The sequence below is a fragment of the Notothenia coriiceps genome, unplaced genomic scaffold (assembly GCF_000735185.1).
Source record: "Notothenia coriiceps isolate Sejong01 unplaced genomic scaffold, NC01 NC01_scaffold00037250, whole genome shotgun sequence".
Taxonomy (NCBI): Eukaryota; Metazoa; Chordata; class Actinopteri; order Perciformes; family Nototheniidae; genus Notothenia; species Notothenia coriiceps.
Window position 1 is genome coordinate 5,564,023 of NW_011369951.1, and position 20,211 is coordinate 5,584,233.

The window sequence follows — 20,211 nt, forward strand, 5'->3', positions numbered from 1 at the left end:
AATCTTCAGCCAGTCGCTGTGTGTTTATAATAGTATCAAACTTGTTATAACAGTAATCCCAGCTGCTAATGAAAGAAATTAAATGAGTACAGACGATATCACCACTCCTCATGCTCCCTGAACGGGCACACAATAAAAGAAGGGAAAAATAATTTGGGTATAATTATTACTCAAGCTGTTTAGCAGTTTTCTAAAATAACTTATAATGTTTATTTTTTGGATGTGAGCTGATGTTTTCTTTTCTTTTCGGTATGCGCAAGATATTGTGACAACAATATAAATGGTGCTGAAACTTAACCCATGTTGCTGTTGAAGGGTTGACCTAATCTAACCTACCTGTGGAGAACTCGCTGAACTCTCGCTAAGCTTTAAAATAATAGAGCACATCCTGCTGGGGGAAATGTAGGTCAAAATCCTAAAGATAGTTGATAAATAAGTCTGTTAAGCTTGGGTGCACATGAATCGCGTATGAACAATAAGTAAATCAGACTCGGTATTCTCTTCAGCATGTCTCCGGTAAGTTTATTCACAGACTGACAACAGTCAACGTAGTGACGTCACATTAGGACGTACCTAGTCAACGTAGTGACGTCACATTAGGACGTACCTTCATACAAGAACAGAATAACAGTGCGACTGCTACCGTAGTACACAGACTAAGGGCGTTTTCTATTTTTCTTCATTGTTTCTTTTTTTTTTCTGTCATCTATAACAACACAACGCAGAGTCCATGTGGTCATGCGTGATCTTTGTCTCACCCCTCAGAATTTCAAATAAGTATAAACCTATCTGTCGNGTTTTATTGTTGTAAATAAATGGTGTAGCATTCAAGTTATATCATTGTACATGAATTATTGATAACCACAGACTCAGGATTCTCTATAACTGAAGTTTACTATAATGTTGCAATGTTATTTTTGACTCATATTATTGTAAAGTGAGAGAATAGACAGGAGAAGGTGATTGCCCAGTATTGAGTGGTGTCATCTGAGAGCTGCGGTTTGTTTGAGGTGGGGTGTTGAGCGGTTTGCAGCTTGTGATGCCTTCAGGTGCCCTACGTAGAGTTCTGTTGGTCTTTTAGAAAGTGACTAAAAGGAGCTCTGTTTTTTTCTTCTCAAAAGTGAATAAAAAGCCATACAATAAAACAACTTTCATATAGTTTTCTATAAGAGACTTAGACGTAGACTGATATTAAATATTCAACAAAGTCTGAAATTAAATCGCCCAAATACATATAATCAAAGCTTAATATTATCATGCAAAAAAGCAATTCTAAAATAATGATGTTACTAACTCTTGTTACCATCAGTCCTCCAAGTTCTACATTCCTCCTTTCCAGCTGCAGCTGGGTGGATCATATAGCGCTCAGCTGGTAACTCTTATATTTCCCGCAGCATTTGAAGGTATCACGGTTGTGTAGCGCTGGCCGCGCGAGGATCCCTTCACACACACACACAAACACACACACGCACACACACACACACGCACACACATACACTGACGCACACGCATCTGGTGTGAAGTGTGAAAGTCTGTATTGGTGCTTTACAATCACTCTGTTGCTTTTCCTCGCTTTTTTGATTACCGTTTCTAAGCGAAAGGAATATATTAATTTTTTTCATTCAAATATGTTGACAACTGCGTTTGAAGACCAGGCACCAAAATCTGCTTTGCTGCTAGTGTAGTATAGAAACTTAAGTTTATAAATGGGAAAGCAAGGGTAATTTTTCTGTTTTACTTTAACACAACCTTGTCTGTGTTGGACGGAGAGGATTTTGTTATTATGACCAAGTGGAGGTTTTGCGATGACATCTAGAAGAAACTCAGCGAAACTGAAGCTCCGGCGGTCTTTCAGCGAGCAGCTGCGGAGCTCCACGTCCAAAGCCTGGGATTTACTCTGGAGGAATGTCCGAGAGCGGAGGCTGGCAGGTCAGTAGCCCGCCGCACGGTGCAGGACTGGGGGTCGCACCACCACAGAGAGAAAAGTTCCTCAAAGTAGTATTAATTTAGCAAAAATGGGAATGGGTCCTTTCTTCGTTTGCATTAAGGGTCGTTAAAGTGGTGCAACAGGGGTATTTGAGAGGGAGACATGCAGAACATTGTCATAATTTTGGATGGGCATTGTGAAGTAGATTTTTCACCTAAATAACCGGTGCTGTGCAACACATTATTAATCCAAAAATAGATAGATATTAAATGTGAATTTAATGTTATTCATAATATGTAATATAATGCTAAATTCTAAAGAGTTTTGAGTAGGCCTGTAGCGAACTAAAATCGCACCGTCCCTATTTTCTTTTATAAATATGTGGGGGGAAAGCTGGGCGACTTTTGGAAATAGATCTGTGGGGGGTGTTTAGCCAAATGTACGTGGTCACTTTTAAACTTTACATTTAAGTCCTTTCTCTTGTTAAGTTTTATGATATAAAGTTGTATTTCATTTGATTAATTTCAATGGGTTAAATGTGATGCAAACGCATGAATACAGACACAATAATTAACTTATTAACATGTTTCCCACGTGCATTACATCCATGGCTGCATGGTTTTATTACAGTGTTAATTTGTCTCCAGTATCAATGAGCAGTGGGCTGCTGCTGCCGCAGAGTGGCGCTGCTGAGCAGGCTAATGTATGAACTGTGAAATGGAAAGTGTATGCACAAAGTGAGAGTAGAGAATATTTTATTATTTCCTCATTATTGGTTTAGAGTCATGACATTTTATCAAAGCACCTTAAATTAACATGAATACACGTTTAAACAAAGGTTCTATCAATCTTCTAACAAATAACTGTAAAAAGTTTTATTATTATATTTAGTATTTAATGTTTGGCACATATTTTCCCTTTTAATTAGATTTCTGTTTCTGTAGTGTTTAATATAATAATACTGCAGCTGCTTTCCCAGTCACTCTTCTTGAGAGTAGCCTATTAACCTTCATAGTTTTAGAAATAGAAAGGCTTTATTACAAGTTTATATTTCCCTAGACTGTTTGTTATTACGAATACCTGGCCGTGAATTAACTTGGACCAAGGCAGTTTTCCTAGCAATGCTGCTCCACTTTAAAAAAGCAACAGTGAAGTTTTATAGTTACATGCCTTGTGCAGTAATACTGTCAAAGTCCTTGAGAGTGGGGAAGAGTGTGAGAAGAGGGGAATAAATCACTTGTGCAGTAACCTAAGTCTACCACTAGGTGCTGTGAGTTGACCACATCAGTTTATCCCGAGGGAAAGCCATATGGTTTGGTAACAGCTCTGTCTTTATCAGGAGGATTTTCAGTGCTCAAATACAAATACAGACAACAAGTGTAATAGCTTTGTTTCACATGTTTCAAAAATGTTGTTCAAATATAACACATTGGTTGTACTTTCTGTAGGAAGCTTGATACTGCATTGTATGGATATTTGACACAATAACCGTATTCTTTAACACGTACACTAAGTCATGTGCCTGGCATCCCTTAAAGCCTGAGCTGTTTTCATTAAACATTATGCAGCTGACTGTCTTATACAAATATATTATTATACGTTGTTTGATCCCTGCCAGGAAGGTCCCTCGTGTTTTTTTGGATAATTTTAACACAAATACGTTGATTATGATCATCACATCAGGCCAGGAGTGGATTTATGAAAAATATTCATGGGGTGGCAAGAGGGTGGCAGGAGATTTTGAGGGGTGGCATCCCCTGGCAGAAGTAGCCTATATACTGATTTAATCGCAGTCATATCAATCAATGTTAACTTGGAAAGCCACAATATTTACATTTTAACTCAATAACATCAGGATACATTATTGTGGCACATCAGTAAAGCCTTAAATAGAAATATATAAGGTGGCAGACATAATTTAATGAATTTTAAGTGAACAATAACTGAATGAGTTAGTTTCACTCTTAGACCAGCAGGGGTACCAAATCGGCGCCCCACAACTTTACTGCAAACAGTTACAACCTTGACTTTACATCAGAAAGAACAAACATTAAAGAAGTGACTAACTGCGTCGGTTAGGGTTAAAAAAAAAACGTGTATTCAGCTAAAACATATACATCGCTGCAGTTATTATCCAGTGGAATGCCCTTACATACTGGCCTAGTTAAATCAAAGTGGTTACTTTTTTTTGGCTGGGCAGTGTAGTTTTACACACCGTCTTATTTGACTTTCTCAGGACTTAAAACTGTTTTTTGGGGGCAGACCCCCACAAAGAAAAAAATATATTTACACACGTAAGGTCATCATCTTAACAGCTTGTTATGCTCATCGAGTCATCAGTGAGCAGAGCATCAAGTTGGCATGCCTATTACAGCTGAATGCGGTGGGCGATTACCATCTTGTTCAGCAAAACGCCTCACAAACTTATTAAGATCCAAAGCTTTAGTGCGTTTTGATTCAATGCTGAGTACAGCCAAACTTGACAGTCTCTTCTTTGTCATTGTAGACCGCAAATATCTCATTCCTTCCGTCTACTTGGGTCCAAATGCTTCTCGTTTGGCACCTTCCCGTTCAAATGAAATCGCCGCCAATCATATTTCCATGCTCGCGCCAGGGCCTGGGGGGAGGGGCTACAAGACTCGCGTCATGTGCTGGATTCACTTGCACTCGGACATTAGGGATTTTCTCTCATAAATGTCCGATGAGCCACAACTTTTATTTCAAAACAAAGCTGCCAACTGGGGTGGCAAGTAATTGCCACCCCATGCCGCCCCGGTAGATCCGCCCCTGCATCAGGTTAGGAAGCCTGAATTAAATTGAGGTCAGGTATGTGAGGCCCGAGACAGCTAATTTCTTGCTCATCAGCAATGATATGGCCAATCTCTGGGGAAATCAGCATGTGTCAAATCAATGATAGTGGTCTTTTTATACAACCTTTTTGAACATTAGTCCAAACTGATAGACTTGCCATTTTCTACGTAAGTTCCTATGCAAAGTGTGTAGCTTATGCATGAAACATTATTGTTTGAGAATGATACTCTATCTGTTCTCTGCTGCTGTGCTGAAAGTTACTCAGCAGTAGGCAAATATTTGGAAAGACACGGAGGGCTTCCTCTGCTCTTGTGTGATTAATTAACAGGTGTTGACTTTCACAGCTTAACTGGAAATATTATTCCATCTTGAGCTGAACTTCTGCTGTAAGCATATTACAATTGGCTCCTGCTTCGTAAATATATTTTCATACATATATGTTTAAACTTTGTAGAAATATGCAAAGCAGTAAATTAAACATAACACCATGAATTACACAACAATATAAAAACCTGAACTTTTAAAGGTCACTGCTCAATTGTGAGGAAATAAGAGGAGATAATGAGAAAATGGTTTGGATATTTACAGTGCCAACGGACAATTATTGTGTTTCATAATAGATCGTAAATTCTTTTTTGGAATTATAACAGCCCCAGCCATAACAATCCCTTACATCATTTGAAAAAATAACCCGCCCCCATATCTTATTTATTTCCATTTAAAATACAAATATTTTATATTGCATATATTACTAGCAGATAGGATTTGAGCAGACGTGTGATTTTATTCCAGACTGAGCGTTCAATTCAGACATTTGGTGGCTCGTGTGTTGGATATCTTAAGTCACACTGCGTCTATTCTTAAGCCTTAACCACAGGAAACACAGCCACGCAGAGCCAGAACTGCCCAGTGCAGATTACATGTGTCTACTGCTGAATCACGCCACATCAGAGCAGTGTCTAAACCCCACTCTGCTCCTCCATACTCATCATCTGTGGGGTCATGATTCAGGATATACTGTAACAGGGCTCGGCAGAAAGGGTTGCCAGGTTGTCATTGCCAACTATTTTGAGAAATTGTCAACCAATTCTGTGACATCAGTGGAAACCATTTTTGGACAGGGATCAAAACAGCAAAATGTGCTCTCTTACTTGACAGGTCACCCCTGAAAGTACAGATGATGGACAGGCTTACGTTGGTTTCACTTGAGGGACCCACAATCCAGGTCCAAAAGAAAGGTCAGAAAAGCAAAATGTGAAAGGGAGAGAACAGTTGGCAATGAAGTGACCTACTGAATTCATTTTCACTGATCTCTGAAAAACAGGATAGCTGCAGCTGCACTACTGGTATTCGACATTAGTAATTTAGGTAGGACATATTACCTGATGACAGTTAAGATTCAAATTCTGTAAAGTACAAGGAATTTTGTACTTTAGCTTTTAAATGTATCTCACATTTTCATTATTAAACTCACATACAGTAGCTGCATCATTTCTAAATTACTGAAAGTAAAGGGTGACTAAAAATGGCAATCATATTTGGGTTTGGGGATCCTAGAGCTAAAGTTTTTTTAACCAAAGTTAGTGTTGAGCTCATTGTAAATATAGTTCTGGGGCAGAGAATGAATATAAGCAAGCATTAAACGTCTGTATTATTGTTGTATTTTAACATGGCTTAATTTGTCTTCACACAGTAACACAAACTGCCTTTTATTGTGAGGAACAATAAAATACACACTTTGAGCTGGCAGGCATCTTAAACGGCCTCAATATGTGTGTGTGAATGTGTGTGTGTGTATGTAACTTGAGTCTGGATTCCTGTTGCCATGCTGTATAGTAGTTGAGCTCTGAAACCTAGACAGAGGCGTGTTGGAACACGTTTGATAAGGGCTGGAGTCACTGTGCCTGACACACAATACTCCCACTAAGGACACACCACAGCCATTTCTTCATGGCATGCGGCACAAAGTTAAACACAGGGACATCCAAAGGGAATACTGCAGATCGCGTCGCTCTTGCACAATCCCCGCTGAGGCATTTAAAGGGCAGACAGACACGAAAACACAATATTAATCTCATTCATTATGATGATGTTGCATAGCATTGGGTGATTGATTCCGTAACGTGATATGTATGATGCACTTAGTGAATATGTCGGTCTAGACGTAGAGAGGACAAGAAAACACAGACATGGGTTCAGCGAGATCTAAATGTTGCCAACATGCTGCCACTCATTTTTTAGCATCCGACACCTGAAGCGATCCTTTACAGTATGAATGAACACAGGTGTACGTGTTGGTAAACAAATGCGTCACTGCCAAATGAAATCATCTGAATAGTGTCACACCATCACCCAGTGCCTTAAAAAAGCAACAATCACGTATTTCAATTGCTCCACCTGAGGGTGTGGAGAAGGCTATTAAACACAGAAGTTTATGAAAACGTGCAGTGCCTGAAGTGTGCTGCTGAATTGTGGTCTTTGTGAGCTTAAGCTAGGGTAGAATTTGCCAGCCATGGAGTGAAACAGACAGGGGCTGTGTTTGACTTGGTCGCTTGCCCATTCGTGCTCTATTCACATGTATGGCGCCTGCTTACACTACACAGGCCAGCTTGTGGGGCAGGGGCCCTGACTGGTGCTGGGTGGGTCTGCTTGTGCGGATGTGGACTTTACCTCAGGTGTGAGGAGATTATTGTTCCATGTTTTAAACTGGCTGATACAAGCAGACTTGATATCATGTGAGCATTAGTTTTAGTTTTGATTTTCTTTCAAAGTTATTGGCCCAAATAGTGTTGTCACAATGCAAACACTTTGACTTCGATACAGATGCTGTACCTGCCAAGATACTGTATTTGCAGGCAGATACTGAAACCACGCCAACAACCTAAAACAGTAGTAAAATAAATTGAATAATAGATATAGATAATAGATAGAGAGAACATGAATCTTAAAATTCTTAAAACAGGAAATATGTTGACAATGTTAATGCAATGTTGTAACACATTGTGTTCATACAATAACAAATAAACCTGGAGACCCTTAAGATCAGCTCTTCAGGTTCACATCCCCCACATTCCCATTTCACAATGCTGCTTATAAAAACTTCAGTCCTTGTAGAGATAAATGTCAACAGTACAAATGGTGTACATTTTTAAATAAGGATTCAAACATTTCTTCAGATTTATTTTGTAATTCCTCCAGCTCACATCTCATATCACTTCTTGTCAGTACAACACAGCGAGTGAATTTCCTTCTCCAAATACACTATAAACATTGCTATATGCCAAATACTATGTGTTAGTATATGATGGGACCAGGGACACACTGACACAAGAGCCCTTGATGCCTGTCATTGAACAGCCATCAAAACTGAACAGATGAGTGGCCGGAGCTTGAGCTTTCTTTTGTTTGGGGAGGTATAGGTCACTCATATGTATTCAGGCTAAATCGAGGAGGTGACACTTGGAGGAGACCTGCTGAGAGGCCTTCCTGTGGCTGGAGCTAGGGGTTACGTGGGGGGAAATTAGCATTCTCCAATCCTCTGTAGTTTTCTCTAATATGGTACAGTCTCACTTTCGCCCAGTAAACTTGGCACCTGTGTGACCGGCAACAGCAGAAGAGTTGTTCTATTGCAGGGCGGCTCCAAAAACACTATTTTTGTAAGCCCTCCCACACCCCTCTTTCTTCCACTCCTGCTCTCCTCTCAGTTCATAGGCATTCCAACGGTATTTATATTTCCCTCCAGAGCAGGGGGAAGTTGACAAGCATTCACACAGACATTGGATTCAGCTCTGCAAGGTGGGCTGTACTCCCACAGCTGCTTTGCCATTGGCCTCCATGTGGTCACATGGCCTGAAGAGATAGACTGAAGTGTTGGCACTCCTCCCCCTAGGCTCTGCTGTGCTTTCCTTCTCAGCTCACTTTTGGCTTTTTGCGCCTATGTGAAGTTTTCTGTTAGTGGGAGAGTGTGTGGGAGAGTGTGTGGGTGAGTGTGTATCAGCCTGTGGTCAGGGGCTTGTTTGGGGTACAGTGTTTCAGTTATGTTTCGGGAGCTCCCAGAGTCCACAGGCAGCGGTGGGAGTATGACCCCAGAGACTCAGGATTTCTACCTGAGAATGGACCATCACCACAGACGCTCCGGGTACAGGCTGGGCAGGATCATTGCCAGGCAGCAACTCCTCAAGAAGATCGCTGGAGGTAGGAAAGCTGTTTGGGAAGGAGTGACAGTTAAGTCTTGGTCTTGGTTGGAAAACAACCAGGTTTTTGAGCCTTGGCTGAAGAGAGAGCTGTTAGTTATTAAGAGTTTAAAATAATCATTCTATGTCATACCTCCAGGAATGCTGGGGGTAAGAGGAGCTGGTAGTCAAAACATGGAGTGAATAAGATATGACGCATGTGTATGAATATAACAGTATGAATGCTGGACAACCTGGTGTCAAGTGAGCAAGGGCATCAATGTGTTTGTCTGGGATCAGCTGATTGTCTGTGAAATGTCAGTTCATATCTGTAACTTTCTTTCCTTGGGCACTTCAATAAAAAATCTCTTTGAAAGACAAATAGAGTGATAACTTTGTAAGTTTGTAGGTGTGTGTGTGTGTACCTCTGCAGACAAAGACAATCTTGACCTTCAGCCAATATGTATTCAAGGGAGCAGGAGTGGTGACTAGTTAATATTGACTGATTATAGTTAACACTGATAGGTGATAACCTCTGGGATCAGTTACATAACAAGAGGAAAGCCTAAACTGTAAACAAGAGATATCAATGCATGTCAGTCCTGACAGTTTAACAAGCCCTCAACACATTTGTGGACTACTGTATGAAGCCAGGAGAGCAACAGCGCAGCCTGACGCCCCCCATTCATCTTTCTCAAAGGCCTGTAACCTCTCGCCTTTGCTTTTACCTGGAGATGTAAGGTCCGGGGAGGGGGCAGGGCAGCATAACAATGGAGAGGACAAAGTGCTACGACTCCTGCTCCCTCCTGCAGATGTGAGAACACTGACACCGGATCAAAGAGAGGCTAGATTTCATAACAGATTAAGCCTCATCATCTTCAGCCATCAGATTTAAACACACAGCATAGTTCTCCTCTCAGTCACAGGAGAGCATGAGTCAGATAATGCAGCCTCTTGTGTGGGCAGGATTACTGAATCACCACAGAGAGCTGAGGCAGCGCATTAGGCATTTTCTGTGATTATGACGACGAGAAGAATACACAGGTTAGGATCAAGTAATTTTAACAGCGTATACTTCCATGTTTTATACTTTTAAGTATAATGTGCTAACCTAACTTTTGACTCACTCAAGATGGCACAGTTTGGCCTTTTCTTCGGGGTTTTAATACAGATAAATTAACTGCATTTTCTCAATCTCAGTCGGAGTTGTGAAGGTCCCCCTAATGTATACAATATTGATAAATATAAAAGGCAACTGGTTTGTTCAGTAACTACATCTGGAAGATAAAGACGAAAAGGAAATATACTCTTGGGAGAGAGACAACTCCTCTTGTCCAACTATTTTAACAGGCTGTCTTAAATTCTGTAATTTTGTAATCTTGAGCAATCTTCTCGCCTAATTTTGGTAATTGCAGTTGTTTCATTTGATTGGCCTTAATTGAGCAATGTTCTTCTTCAGCAGTTTTTCTTCCTTTTTCTCAGGAGAGCAGCGTCTCTAGGCCTACTTGTGTGATGCCCACATGTTTGAAATGCGAGGGAAGGTAGTATTTTAAAGGGACTGTCTGCAGAGGCACTCGATTGATCTGCATGTGTCGCAGTGGCTCCTGCATTCCAGCTGGACAGCCCTGTTGACATAGCAGGTTGAAAGTGAGAGGGGGCCATGGCGATGGGCAGTTACCCATGTATTGTTTCACCCCAAATTCCAGGGAAGCCTTTGGGGTCTTAGTCATGTTTCCGATTTGATGGCGTTTTAAAGCCACCAGAGCTATATCTGTGTGTTTGTGTCCGGTCCTCTATACACCTACTGCTAAAGAACCAAAACACACTGAAAGCGGACAAGTCCTTTTTTTCAGACCAGTACATGTCGTCTGCTTGGAGACTTGATGGATAGAAATGCACAGCTGTGTGGAGTAAGAAACAGGCGTTTGACTGCTGCACAGTGAGATTGTTGTGCAAGGGAATGTGCATGTTTTCATTGAGGAGGAATGTGTCTCCTTTCCTGAAAATACTTTTCAGATTTTAGAGGAGTATTCCATACCCCATAACTCTGGTAGGGCCACTGTGTTTATGAAGCGTTCTGCTCTGTCTGCATCGAGTCAACAGACTGAAGAATCTCAGGATTTCAATATGTTTTTAATGTTATGCCGAAATCCCTTTAATACTTAAATGTGTATAGTGAATGCTTGTGCATATGACTTTTATGAATAATATATATGTATATTATTTAGGGCTCATTATTCGTACTTCTGTGGATTGTGATATTGAGGATGTAATGTATACAATATCACGGAATGGTGAGATGTACAATCAGATGTTCTTCATATACAAAATTAGACTAATTCAACACAGATTTGATCAAATGCCAGGGTATGACTGAATCCCCTGATAGTCATTTGTCCATATATAGTTCAGAACTCACATATTTATTGCATTAGATGATGGCTCCAGCGGTTTTCCTTGTGGACTGTGGTTTAAAAGTGTTCCTGTTTAGCCACGGAAAAGTCTGGTGGAAAGTGGAAACGCTGAGCAGCTGAATGCTTCACCGTGACTAAACCTTCATCGCTGACTGTGGCTGTTTGGTTCTTTTTCTCGTTGAGGAGCTGCTGTGTTTCAGACAAGAAGCTCTGTCCGGTGTGACCCCTCTGTGGCCCTTCTTCATGGCTTATTGACCTTGGTGCAGCCAGCGGCTCCGATCTCTGCCCTGGGAAGGCCATTTGTGCATTCTGCTCCGGTTGAGGATGTTGTGCGTCTTGTGTCAAATGTCACAAGTTATAGCGTGACAGCTGCCTGCTTATCATTAATCTGTCTGTGTCCTGGAGTTACAAAGCATGCCTTTTTGTCTGGCTGTCATGGTTGAAAGGCTTTTGTCTGTTAGGGTATCTTGCTATCAGCCACATGTTTTCTCCTGCTGCTATGTTTAATCATATTGCTATTTGCTCAGTTCTACAGAAAATATTCACACACTGTGCCTTTTTATGTTTACTTTTTACTTTAGTAACTTTACATTACTGACAATGTTTATCTTATCAGCACTAACTGTTTTATGTCATGGTTAAAAGAAGTTCAATGACAAACCTCTTCTGCCAGTTCTACAGGCATTTGTTTAAAAGAAAGCTCTACTAGAGGTAAGCTCTACAAGAGGTAATAGTGTACACCTCCTCTTGAAAATGTTTCTCTACTTAGCATATAGAGGACGGGAACACTTCAATTTTTGAAGAGGACAAGCTGTACCCTCCTTCCTCTGTTCTCCCTCTGACTAGCAGATGGATACTTGTTGGAAACCTGCTCTGAAAAGGGGTCTGTCCTCTCCCACTTAATACCTCTCTCTATTAATTATTCAAGCTTCACCATGTGGCACGTTTGATCATCTGTGTGTGAAACAAATATAACTGCTCCTTCATTCAAATGGAGGTTTGATGATAAGTGAAGATGTAGCCATATGCATTGTTTACTTAGTACACACAAGGTCAGTTTATCTTTTATTCATGGCGGACCTCTCTGTGGAGGGGATTTCTATGCAGATTAAGTTTGCTACCTTCAGGGGTCAGTAAATAATACTGGCTGGGAGCGAAAAGTTATTTTGAAGCCACCATGCTTGTCGTGGCACTTCAAAACAGTTGAACATCTTTTTGAATTCTGAAATGCTTGAGGATACCTGTATAAACTGCATAAACCTTAGCAGATATTATGATTCTATTATGTTGTAAAACAATTTTTTGGTTATTTTAAAATGTTTTCATATCTCCTATGCCTGCAGCAGTCAAAGAAACGCTGACAATTGGTTTATAGCAGTTGGTATTTTCCCGCCCTGCTGATAAAGAATGAGGAAACGATTAAAGAATGTTGTAAGGGTCAGGAACCAACTGACTCATTCCAACCAACCTTTATTAAATAAAGGTCACATTCACAAAGCTCTTATGTAGATTCCAATTGTTTGCCTGTAGGTGGCAGACTGAGCTCATATCCTTCTTGTAAATCTCCCTCAGTGGTTCCAAACTGCCAGAGTAGCTGACAGCTGCCACATGTGGCTAATCATTACAAGAGAGAGCCTCGGCTGCACTGTAACAGGAACGGAAAGTCACATATTAACAGAGCCACGATGGAAAACCTCCCCTGTTAAGAGGTCTTTCCATTCCACTGAGAGAACATGCTATTTCACTGGGGGAAAGTCTCATTAACCTACATCCAGCCAAAAGTACGCTAAATATGTATCACCTAAAGAATCACCTCGTAGTTATGACACTGCAAACACATTCCTTCGGATAATGAAGCATGTATGTATATATAAAACATTTGGTACGTTGTTTAACAAAATGATCCAAATATGCACACGTTCTTATCCAAACGACTTTTGCACAGTATCAAAAGATAGTGATAACAGCAGGTGATGTTAATGGTATTAATTTGTATTAAATAAACAACTGCTTCTCAGGCTTCACCTAAAAGCACATTATCCTTAGTTAGTGGTTAAGCCTCACATAATCGGACAGTCTGACCTGACAGTTAAGTCCCCCCCCCGCCCCCTGCCAGAATTCAGTACTTGGCTGCCCTCCTGTGATAGTTATTTACATTACATGTCAAGAGGTGGAAAAACTGAGGGATGCAGCATGCATGCAGACCACATTCAGCCTCTGTCTCTTCATTTAATAGGCTTTTCAGCCTGTCATTGATGGCCCGCATGACAAATAGTCCCACATTTTCTATTAGTGCTCTGTGCATTAGGGAGAGACTGGCTCTGATAAAGCCGAACAATTTGTCTCTTTCATAGGGTAGCATTCTTGGTACGCAGCAGCTCATCATACACAACGACACGCGCTAACAGTGTCATCCTCTCTGTTTTATGAGTGCCGAGAGGCTCCTGAGGCAGTCTTGTGGCCATTCACTTTGATGTCGTTAATTAGGACCAGCGTCCCCAGAGATGGCTCCATGCTTTTATGGTGGAGGTCCTGAGAGGGCTTTCTCATGGTAGGGGCCCTTGTTCTGACATTGGCCCTCTTTCTACCCTCTGACTCTTCTGAGGCTATTCCCAAGGAAGGAGGGAAGCCTCGTAGTGCCCCCTGGGATCCAGTTCAAAGAGAGGGAGGTGGTCTTTGGAGCGTTTTCTTTTCCTCGTCCCTGTCCTGTTCTTCACAGAGCCAGGGTCATACAAGAAGCCTCATTTGTTAGTTGACAGTTTCTTTTTACTTATTAGCATCTGTTATTAGCGTCATTTTTATTTGTTTGGGTGCCAGGACTTACAGAACATGTGTTGATAACTTTCCAGCCCGCTTTTTCCATGTAAGAGTCAAGATTTTAGGTTAGCTGGCTGAATGTTTGTCAGTAATTCATAGTCATCTCCTTTTAGTTGTGTTATTTTATATGGCGCTCACGGAAAAACCAAATTACAGTGTTATATAAGCTATCAAAGGGACGGAAGCCACACAACCATATATTAAGAGTGGGAAAACAGCATGACATGGCAGGGCATGCAGCCTACTGTACATACAACAAGACATGTATGGACTTCAAATCAGGATGCACAGAAACACACACACCACTAAGAACCAGAGGTTTATCTTGTCAGGAGATACAGTTAACTGAAAGATGGGACACTGTAGGAGGAGCTGCAGGGACCAGGAAGAGAAACAACTAAAAGCTCAGAACAGAGTCTAGCTGAGAGGGGGAAAAGACAGAAAAGCAGAAAGGGAAGGAGGGAAAAGAGGGAAGTGGGGAGCTTCAAGGGGATAGAAAGAGAAGCTGGGGAAAAGTCCGGCAGGCCCAGTGTTTGACTTCCCCATTTTGAAGTCTTACATGTGCAAAGGGGAGCACAGATGCCCACAGATACAGAAGCTATCTGTTACATCTTACTGCTTATATGCTTCACTGAAAGATTGGTTATGCTATTAATAATTCTGAGCAGCTCACTTTAATACAATAAAAAAAAGAAAACACTTTGAAAGTGGACCAAAAACAACAGAGATAAGAATGGCTGAGATGACCATTTCTGAGACAAGAAAGCTGTAGAATATCATACTAGATATAGCTCGCCCTTGATGTGTGTTATCACTGACGAGCCTGCATTAGTCTTCCAGGACTGTTGTCTCTCTATCTGGTAATAGACTGAATAACCCCAACTGACCAACTATAGCACAATGATCACTCTGCAAAGATCAACAATGGGTTGAAGAAAAAGCCCAGGTTTCAGGGAGGTATGCCTGGATGAAATGAAAAAGGAAATCTCCAAAAGCCAAAGTTGATGTTTTTATCACCAAAGAAAGCAAATCCTTCATACAGGCCTCCAAGTTGGTTCTCAAAACACTTAAACATGCGTGGGAACATGGCTGCAGTCCAGTGTTTGAAGTGTTTAGCTTTTGCATTGTGCCTTTGGATTGGAAGTCACTTTAGTACCCTATGTATTTCACAGAAAGCTCTCCGGATAGATTTCTGCCTAGTTCAGCTATTGCTGGTAGAAAAGCGTAGATATTTGGGGATCTGGAAATGTCTCCTCCTTCCCTGAGGTGTGGGGTCGGAGGCCCCTTTCCTAGTAAAGGACCTTCTTGGAGTTTCTGTTGGAAATCATCTGTCTAGTGTCCCGTAGTGTGATAAAAGGGGGAAGAAGAAGAACACCTGTCTGTGAAGCTGAAGTACACTCAACACTTTCGTCGCATGTTGCTGTTTACTGAGCGACCCTGAGGAATCAACATGTGGTTGAAAGAACATTTTCTCAAAACTGGGTGAATGTGAGACGCTACAGCGAGACGGAAAGAGGCTTGTTGAATCCTGAACTTGTCCAGAGACCACACAGCACACACACCATACAGCCCATAATTTTTTCCTCTGTGACACCCAACCAGATCTAGTGTGCTATCATTTTGCAGTTTGGGTCTGGGATCATTTGTAAATCCTTCGCTGACAGGCTATTTGTGGTTGGAATAGGCAGTGACTCTCTGGTAATCTCTCCAATTTCTCTCCCAGGCTGTTGTTTGGTGACTTTGAACACATACTGTACATGTCTGCTTTTGAAAACCACTTGAAGTGATTTCATAGTTTAAAAATGTTTACAACATGATGCTCACCCCCCCATGGTTTTAAGTATACCCTCCTTCCAGCGTGATACATCTTGATTTTGTGTTCTCAGGCAGGATTGTGTGCATGTAATAAATCAGCTTCGGCTTTTATTATGAGTCCACTGGTAACTGATACTTCTCAGGAAAAAGGGAAATAAATGTATTTAAGTGTTGTCACTGTTCATTATCAGAATGTAAAGGCTGAAAGAGCTGTGCCTCGTTTTTGCAGACTCAAGGGAGAGACAAAAAGAGAGACAGCCAGACAGAGAAAGAGAGATAGTTGATGGGTTGTTACCCCTAAAGATGAGAGAAGCCTCTCTCTGGGTGTCCTTCAGAGGTGAAGGAGAGTGTTACCACAGCTGTGCTGCTCTTGTTTAAATTCAATACAGGACCTAAAGACAAAAACACAGCTCAGATGACTTTTAACCCGACAGGCTTTGGCAATGGTCAACAACAGCAGCTCACGTGCTTATTTACACTCAGAATCAATCAGTTCTTGCTGTGAGTGTGTGTCTACTGTGAAGTGAAAGGTGGACAGACAGCTTTTCACCAGTGGAGTGAATAAAACATATGAAGATTCTTAAAGCAGACTGTATTTGAAATTGAATGTATCTGCAATCAGCCTATTAACAAATTAGCAAAAACGTATATGATAAGCTCTATATTTAAAAGGGCTGATGTATGAAGAGGTTCTTTAATGAATCCTTGATGTCTGTGAAACGCTGACTTACGCAGGTTCAGAATGCTAATGCCTCCCTGGCACTGGCTTTTCCTGGGCTGGCACTGTGATTGTCCTCAAGTCCCCGGCCTGCAGGAGGCATGGATATCTGCTTTGTTTAGACACTAGTTACTAGAGACCTGTGGTCCACTGAAAAGATCTCTCCACAGGTCTCTGTGGACCACAGGGCATAAGCAGACCCAGGATTTGCTAGCTCATTTGTATTTGAGGAAGTTTTGCTTGGGTGTCTTAGCAACTTAGCCTTGTGCCGGTCATTTTAAACCTGCGTCCCATGACGGCTACAGGATAACAGGTCCCTTGTGTGCCCCATGGCTGGAAGTTCGTGGCTGATTCAACACCGGCGCTCTGTAATTACTTCTAATACTCATACGCCAATCACCGCGTCAAAAATAAAGTGACTTCCACAAAAGCTGTGTTGTTACTCACCTTTGTAGACAGATAATCTCTTAGATTTGGCTATTGTCCTTTGTCTCAACACCTTGCCGTGGATGAGTAGCTGTAAAGTGAAGACGTGTTTTGATGTGAGCGGGTGGCACCTCCTGTTACGCTGATGATTGTGGCATATTGTGCCGAGGATGTTGGAGTCTGAGGGAAACATAGAGCTTATTAAAAAATACTCTTGAAATCAGCTAGGCTTTATTCCCTCGACATTAGATTAACAAGGGGCACTGTGGTAGTAATCCACCTTGTGCATTGCCAGCATTCCCTTCAAAGGACCTGAACTCTCACACATAGAGATCTCCTATGCCCCCTCTATCCACACTCATGTCATCACGTCCGTATTTCTGGTATAGTCATTTGTGCTTCCTGTTTGCTCCCCTATGCCCATTTAAAAATTGTGAGACAGAAGGAAATGTTAGGCTATTTTGGGCATGAGACATCAGATGCTGTGGTTTTTGGGCAGACTGGAGAGGGGGCAGTGTGTTTCCCAAGGCTGTCTAGTCTTACTTTTACAGTAAGGCTGACTGCTCACTGTGAGTGGGTGTCTGTAAGCAATTAACATCATAAAGAGGAAGAGGGTCCTCTCCCCCATGCCTCCCAGCGTGACGACCCTCTCCGCCAGCCAACCCACTGTTACATCTTTTTTTTTCTCTTTCCATATCACTTGCTTTCTTTCTCCAGGTGTTTTTGATACAGACAATCTCAACCGTCCCAGTGTACGCTGATACTGTGTTTTCTGGCTTGTATATTTGTCTGGCCTGTCTGGCTGATTCATGCAGATGTCTCTGCGGCAGTGCAGAGTGGGGGAGGAATGGATAGACACATTTGTAAGGGTCTACTCTGTTAGTACTTTAAGCAGTTTGTTTTAGAGTGCTTTTAAAGCTCGGAGTTTATTTATTGTTAAATGGTTTGTAAAGGTGACTAAAGTGGACCGTCTGCGTCATTCTGTCTGTGCTTGCAGCCTGGTACCCAGCCCCGGCCCCAGTGGGTCAGGGGAGCTGTGTTTTACAACAGGAAATGGCATAAACGTCACAAAGCGACAGGCGCAGTAGAGCCAGGCTACATATGGAATAGTAATTACGTTATAGGAAATTATGGATGGAAGTCATGTCCTTGGGTAATCATAGCGCCATGGCAATTGCCTGGTATTTAAAGTGCTCCTCATTTTATCGACAAACTAATGGATTTCCCTTATAAATCATGAACATTTATGATCTAATCTGTTATAATATATTTAGCTGATCATCAGGAAAACGTTGTCTTTTGCAGGGTGAATGCTTTTATGCTTCTTTCTTACTTTCTTTTTCTTGATTCCGTTATAGGCTTAACAAAGAAATAAACTTATAAAACAATAATATAATGTATTAATTTGAACTAAGTTTATATAATTCATTATCAGAATCAGGAATCCTTTATTAGTCCCACAGCATGGAAATGTATAGTGTTACAGCAAAAAGGAGCATAGCAGGTAAAAAAGGAATGCAATAAGAATAAGCTTAAAGTTATTAAATATATATTGAAATAACGTCTTTGTTTTGAGTCAAGTGACCCAGCAGCGCTGTTGCTGTCTCAGATGACACAGATCAAACAGTTCCTCTCTCATTGATAAAGCCTCAGACAAAGAGTCTGTGACAGAGGTGTAACAGACGAATATATCACTGATGATGTTAGCGCGGAGTCTTGTGAGCCAAATGCCAGAGAATGATTCACTGCTGCTGATTGCTGACAGTTTATGTCATGGTTTTCCCCCGGTTCAGCTGCCTACGATTTTTCCATTTCATTGACCTGCTTAAACAACATCTGGACTTTTCTAAACCACACTTCCCTTTTTGTTTTTTTTAATTAAACATTTCCCACGTTAGAGCTGACATTTCTTGGATGAAATATCCCTCCATTCCAGATTGTAAAAGATGACATCATTCAACTTGCCAAAATGACATCAGGAAACAGTGGTATTATCCAGTTGAAAGAAATAGGAACTCCGACAAGTTCCAATATTCAAATGCCAAAAATGTGCTGAGTGGGGTATAAAAGGTCGGGGGGTGGTAGGGGCACCGAAGCGGGGGGAGGGGGGGGGGTGCCACAGAAAGGGGTGGATTGAAGGAGAGATTTAGTGTTGGGACAGGCACATGGTGGTTGGGGGTAGATAGAAAGAGAAAGGGGAAAGAAGGAGCCGTGGATCTGAGTTCAAACTGCAAGCTGTGTTCAGAGAGAGAGCAGGAATGTGGCTCAGCATGGGAATGAAGATGCTCTGACATGTTGAGAGACACTCGTAAGTCTTGAAGGATATAGGAAACCTCTGGCTGTATCATGAAAATATCCCGTAAGTACACAATAATTTGTTACCGGAAATTAACCATAGTGTAGGCTGATTGAAGGATTTTAGAGAGTAGACATATTAAGACCTTTGCTTCAGGATGCTTACAAGAGAAAGTTCTACCGATATTGTTGTTAAATATTTGGAAAGAGTGGAATGTGAACAAGCCTTTAAAGCTGTCAGAATTTTGGCATTGCCCATCCGAGCACTATCCAAGTGTGCCTTATCTTTTCCTGCGGCACTTTGCAACATGTCATATCTCGGCAATGAATTCATAACCAATGTTGTTCTTGATAGTGAACGTTACATAAAGTGAATTCTAAAAGAAGGAGTTGCCCTTGCCTCAGATATTTTAGTCGTACACAGCTTTGACATTGTGGGCCATTGTGTGTCACGGCCAAACTGGGTTTCACCTCTTTGCGCAACTGTAATTTTATACTGTACACAGTTTTAAAGCTGTGTGTTGTGGAGCGCAAACACAAGTTCTCATTCTCTGGCATTATGCCCACCCAGCCTTTTATCCACAAGAGATTTCCTTAGAGAGAGGATGAGAGGACAGAATGTCTCAGTATCGTGTTACAGAATGCCAAACAGAGAGGAATTCCCAGATCATGTTACTTCTAGTGGTCCAACCTGAGGCTGTGGGCACAACCGAATCATAGACTGTCCGAATGCTTCTCGTTTTGCACCGTCCCCCGTCCGCGCCAGGGCCGGGGGAGGGGTTACAAGACTCGCGTCTTGTGCTGCATTCACTTGCA

The 20,211-nt window shown here is 41.6% G+C and overlaps 1 protein-coding gene across 4 annotated transcripts in view; it reads left to right on the forward strand.

Annotated features, from left to right (window-relative positions):
* stard13b (StAR related lipid transfer domain containing 13b) overlaps positions 1-20,211 on the forward strand; it is an 80,938-nt gene that overhangs the window by 47,702 nt on the left and 13,025 nt on the right. The window contains exon 1 of one of the 4 annotated variants that reach the window (XM_010796045.1): positions 1,557-1,929. The exons of 1 other annotated variant lie outside the window; for it this stretch is intronic. In XM_010796045.1, coding sequence (XP_010794347.1) covers positions 1,806-1,929 — 124 coding nt within the window. In that variant the 5' untranslated portion in view covers positions 1,557-1,805. Of the gene's footprint in view, positions 1-1,556; positions 1,930-8,357; positions 8,933-19,264; positions 19,460-20,211 lie in introns of those variants that run through there. 2 more of the 4 variants (XM_010796044.1, XM_010796046.1) reach the window with 2 other exon arrangements.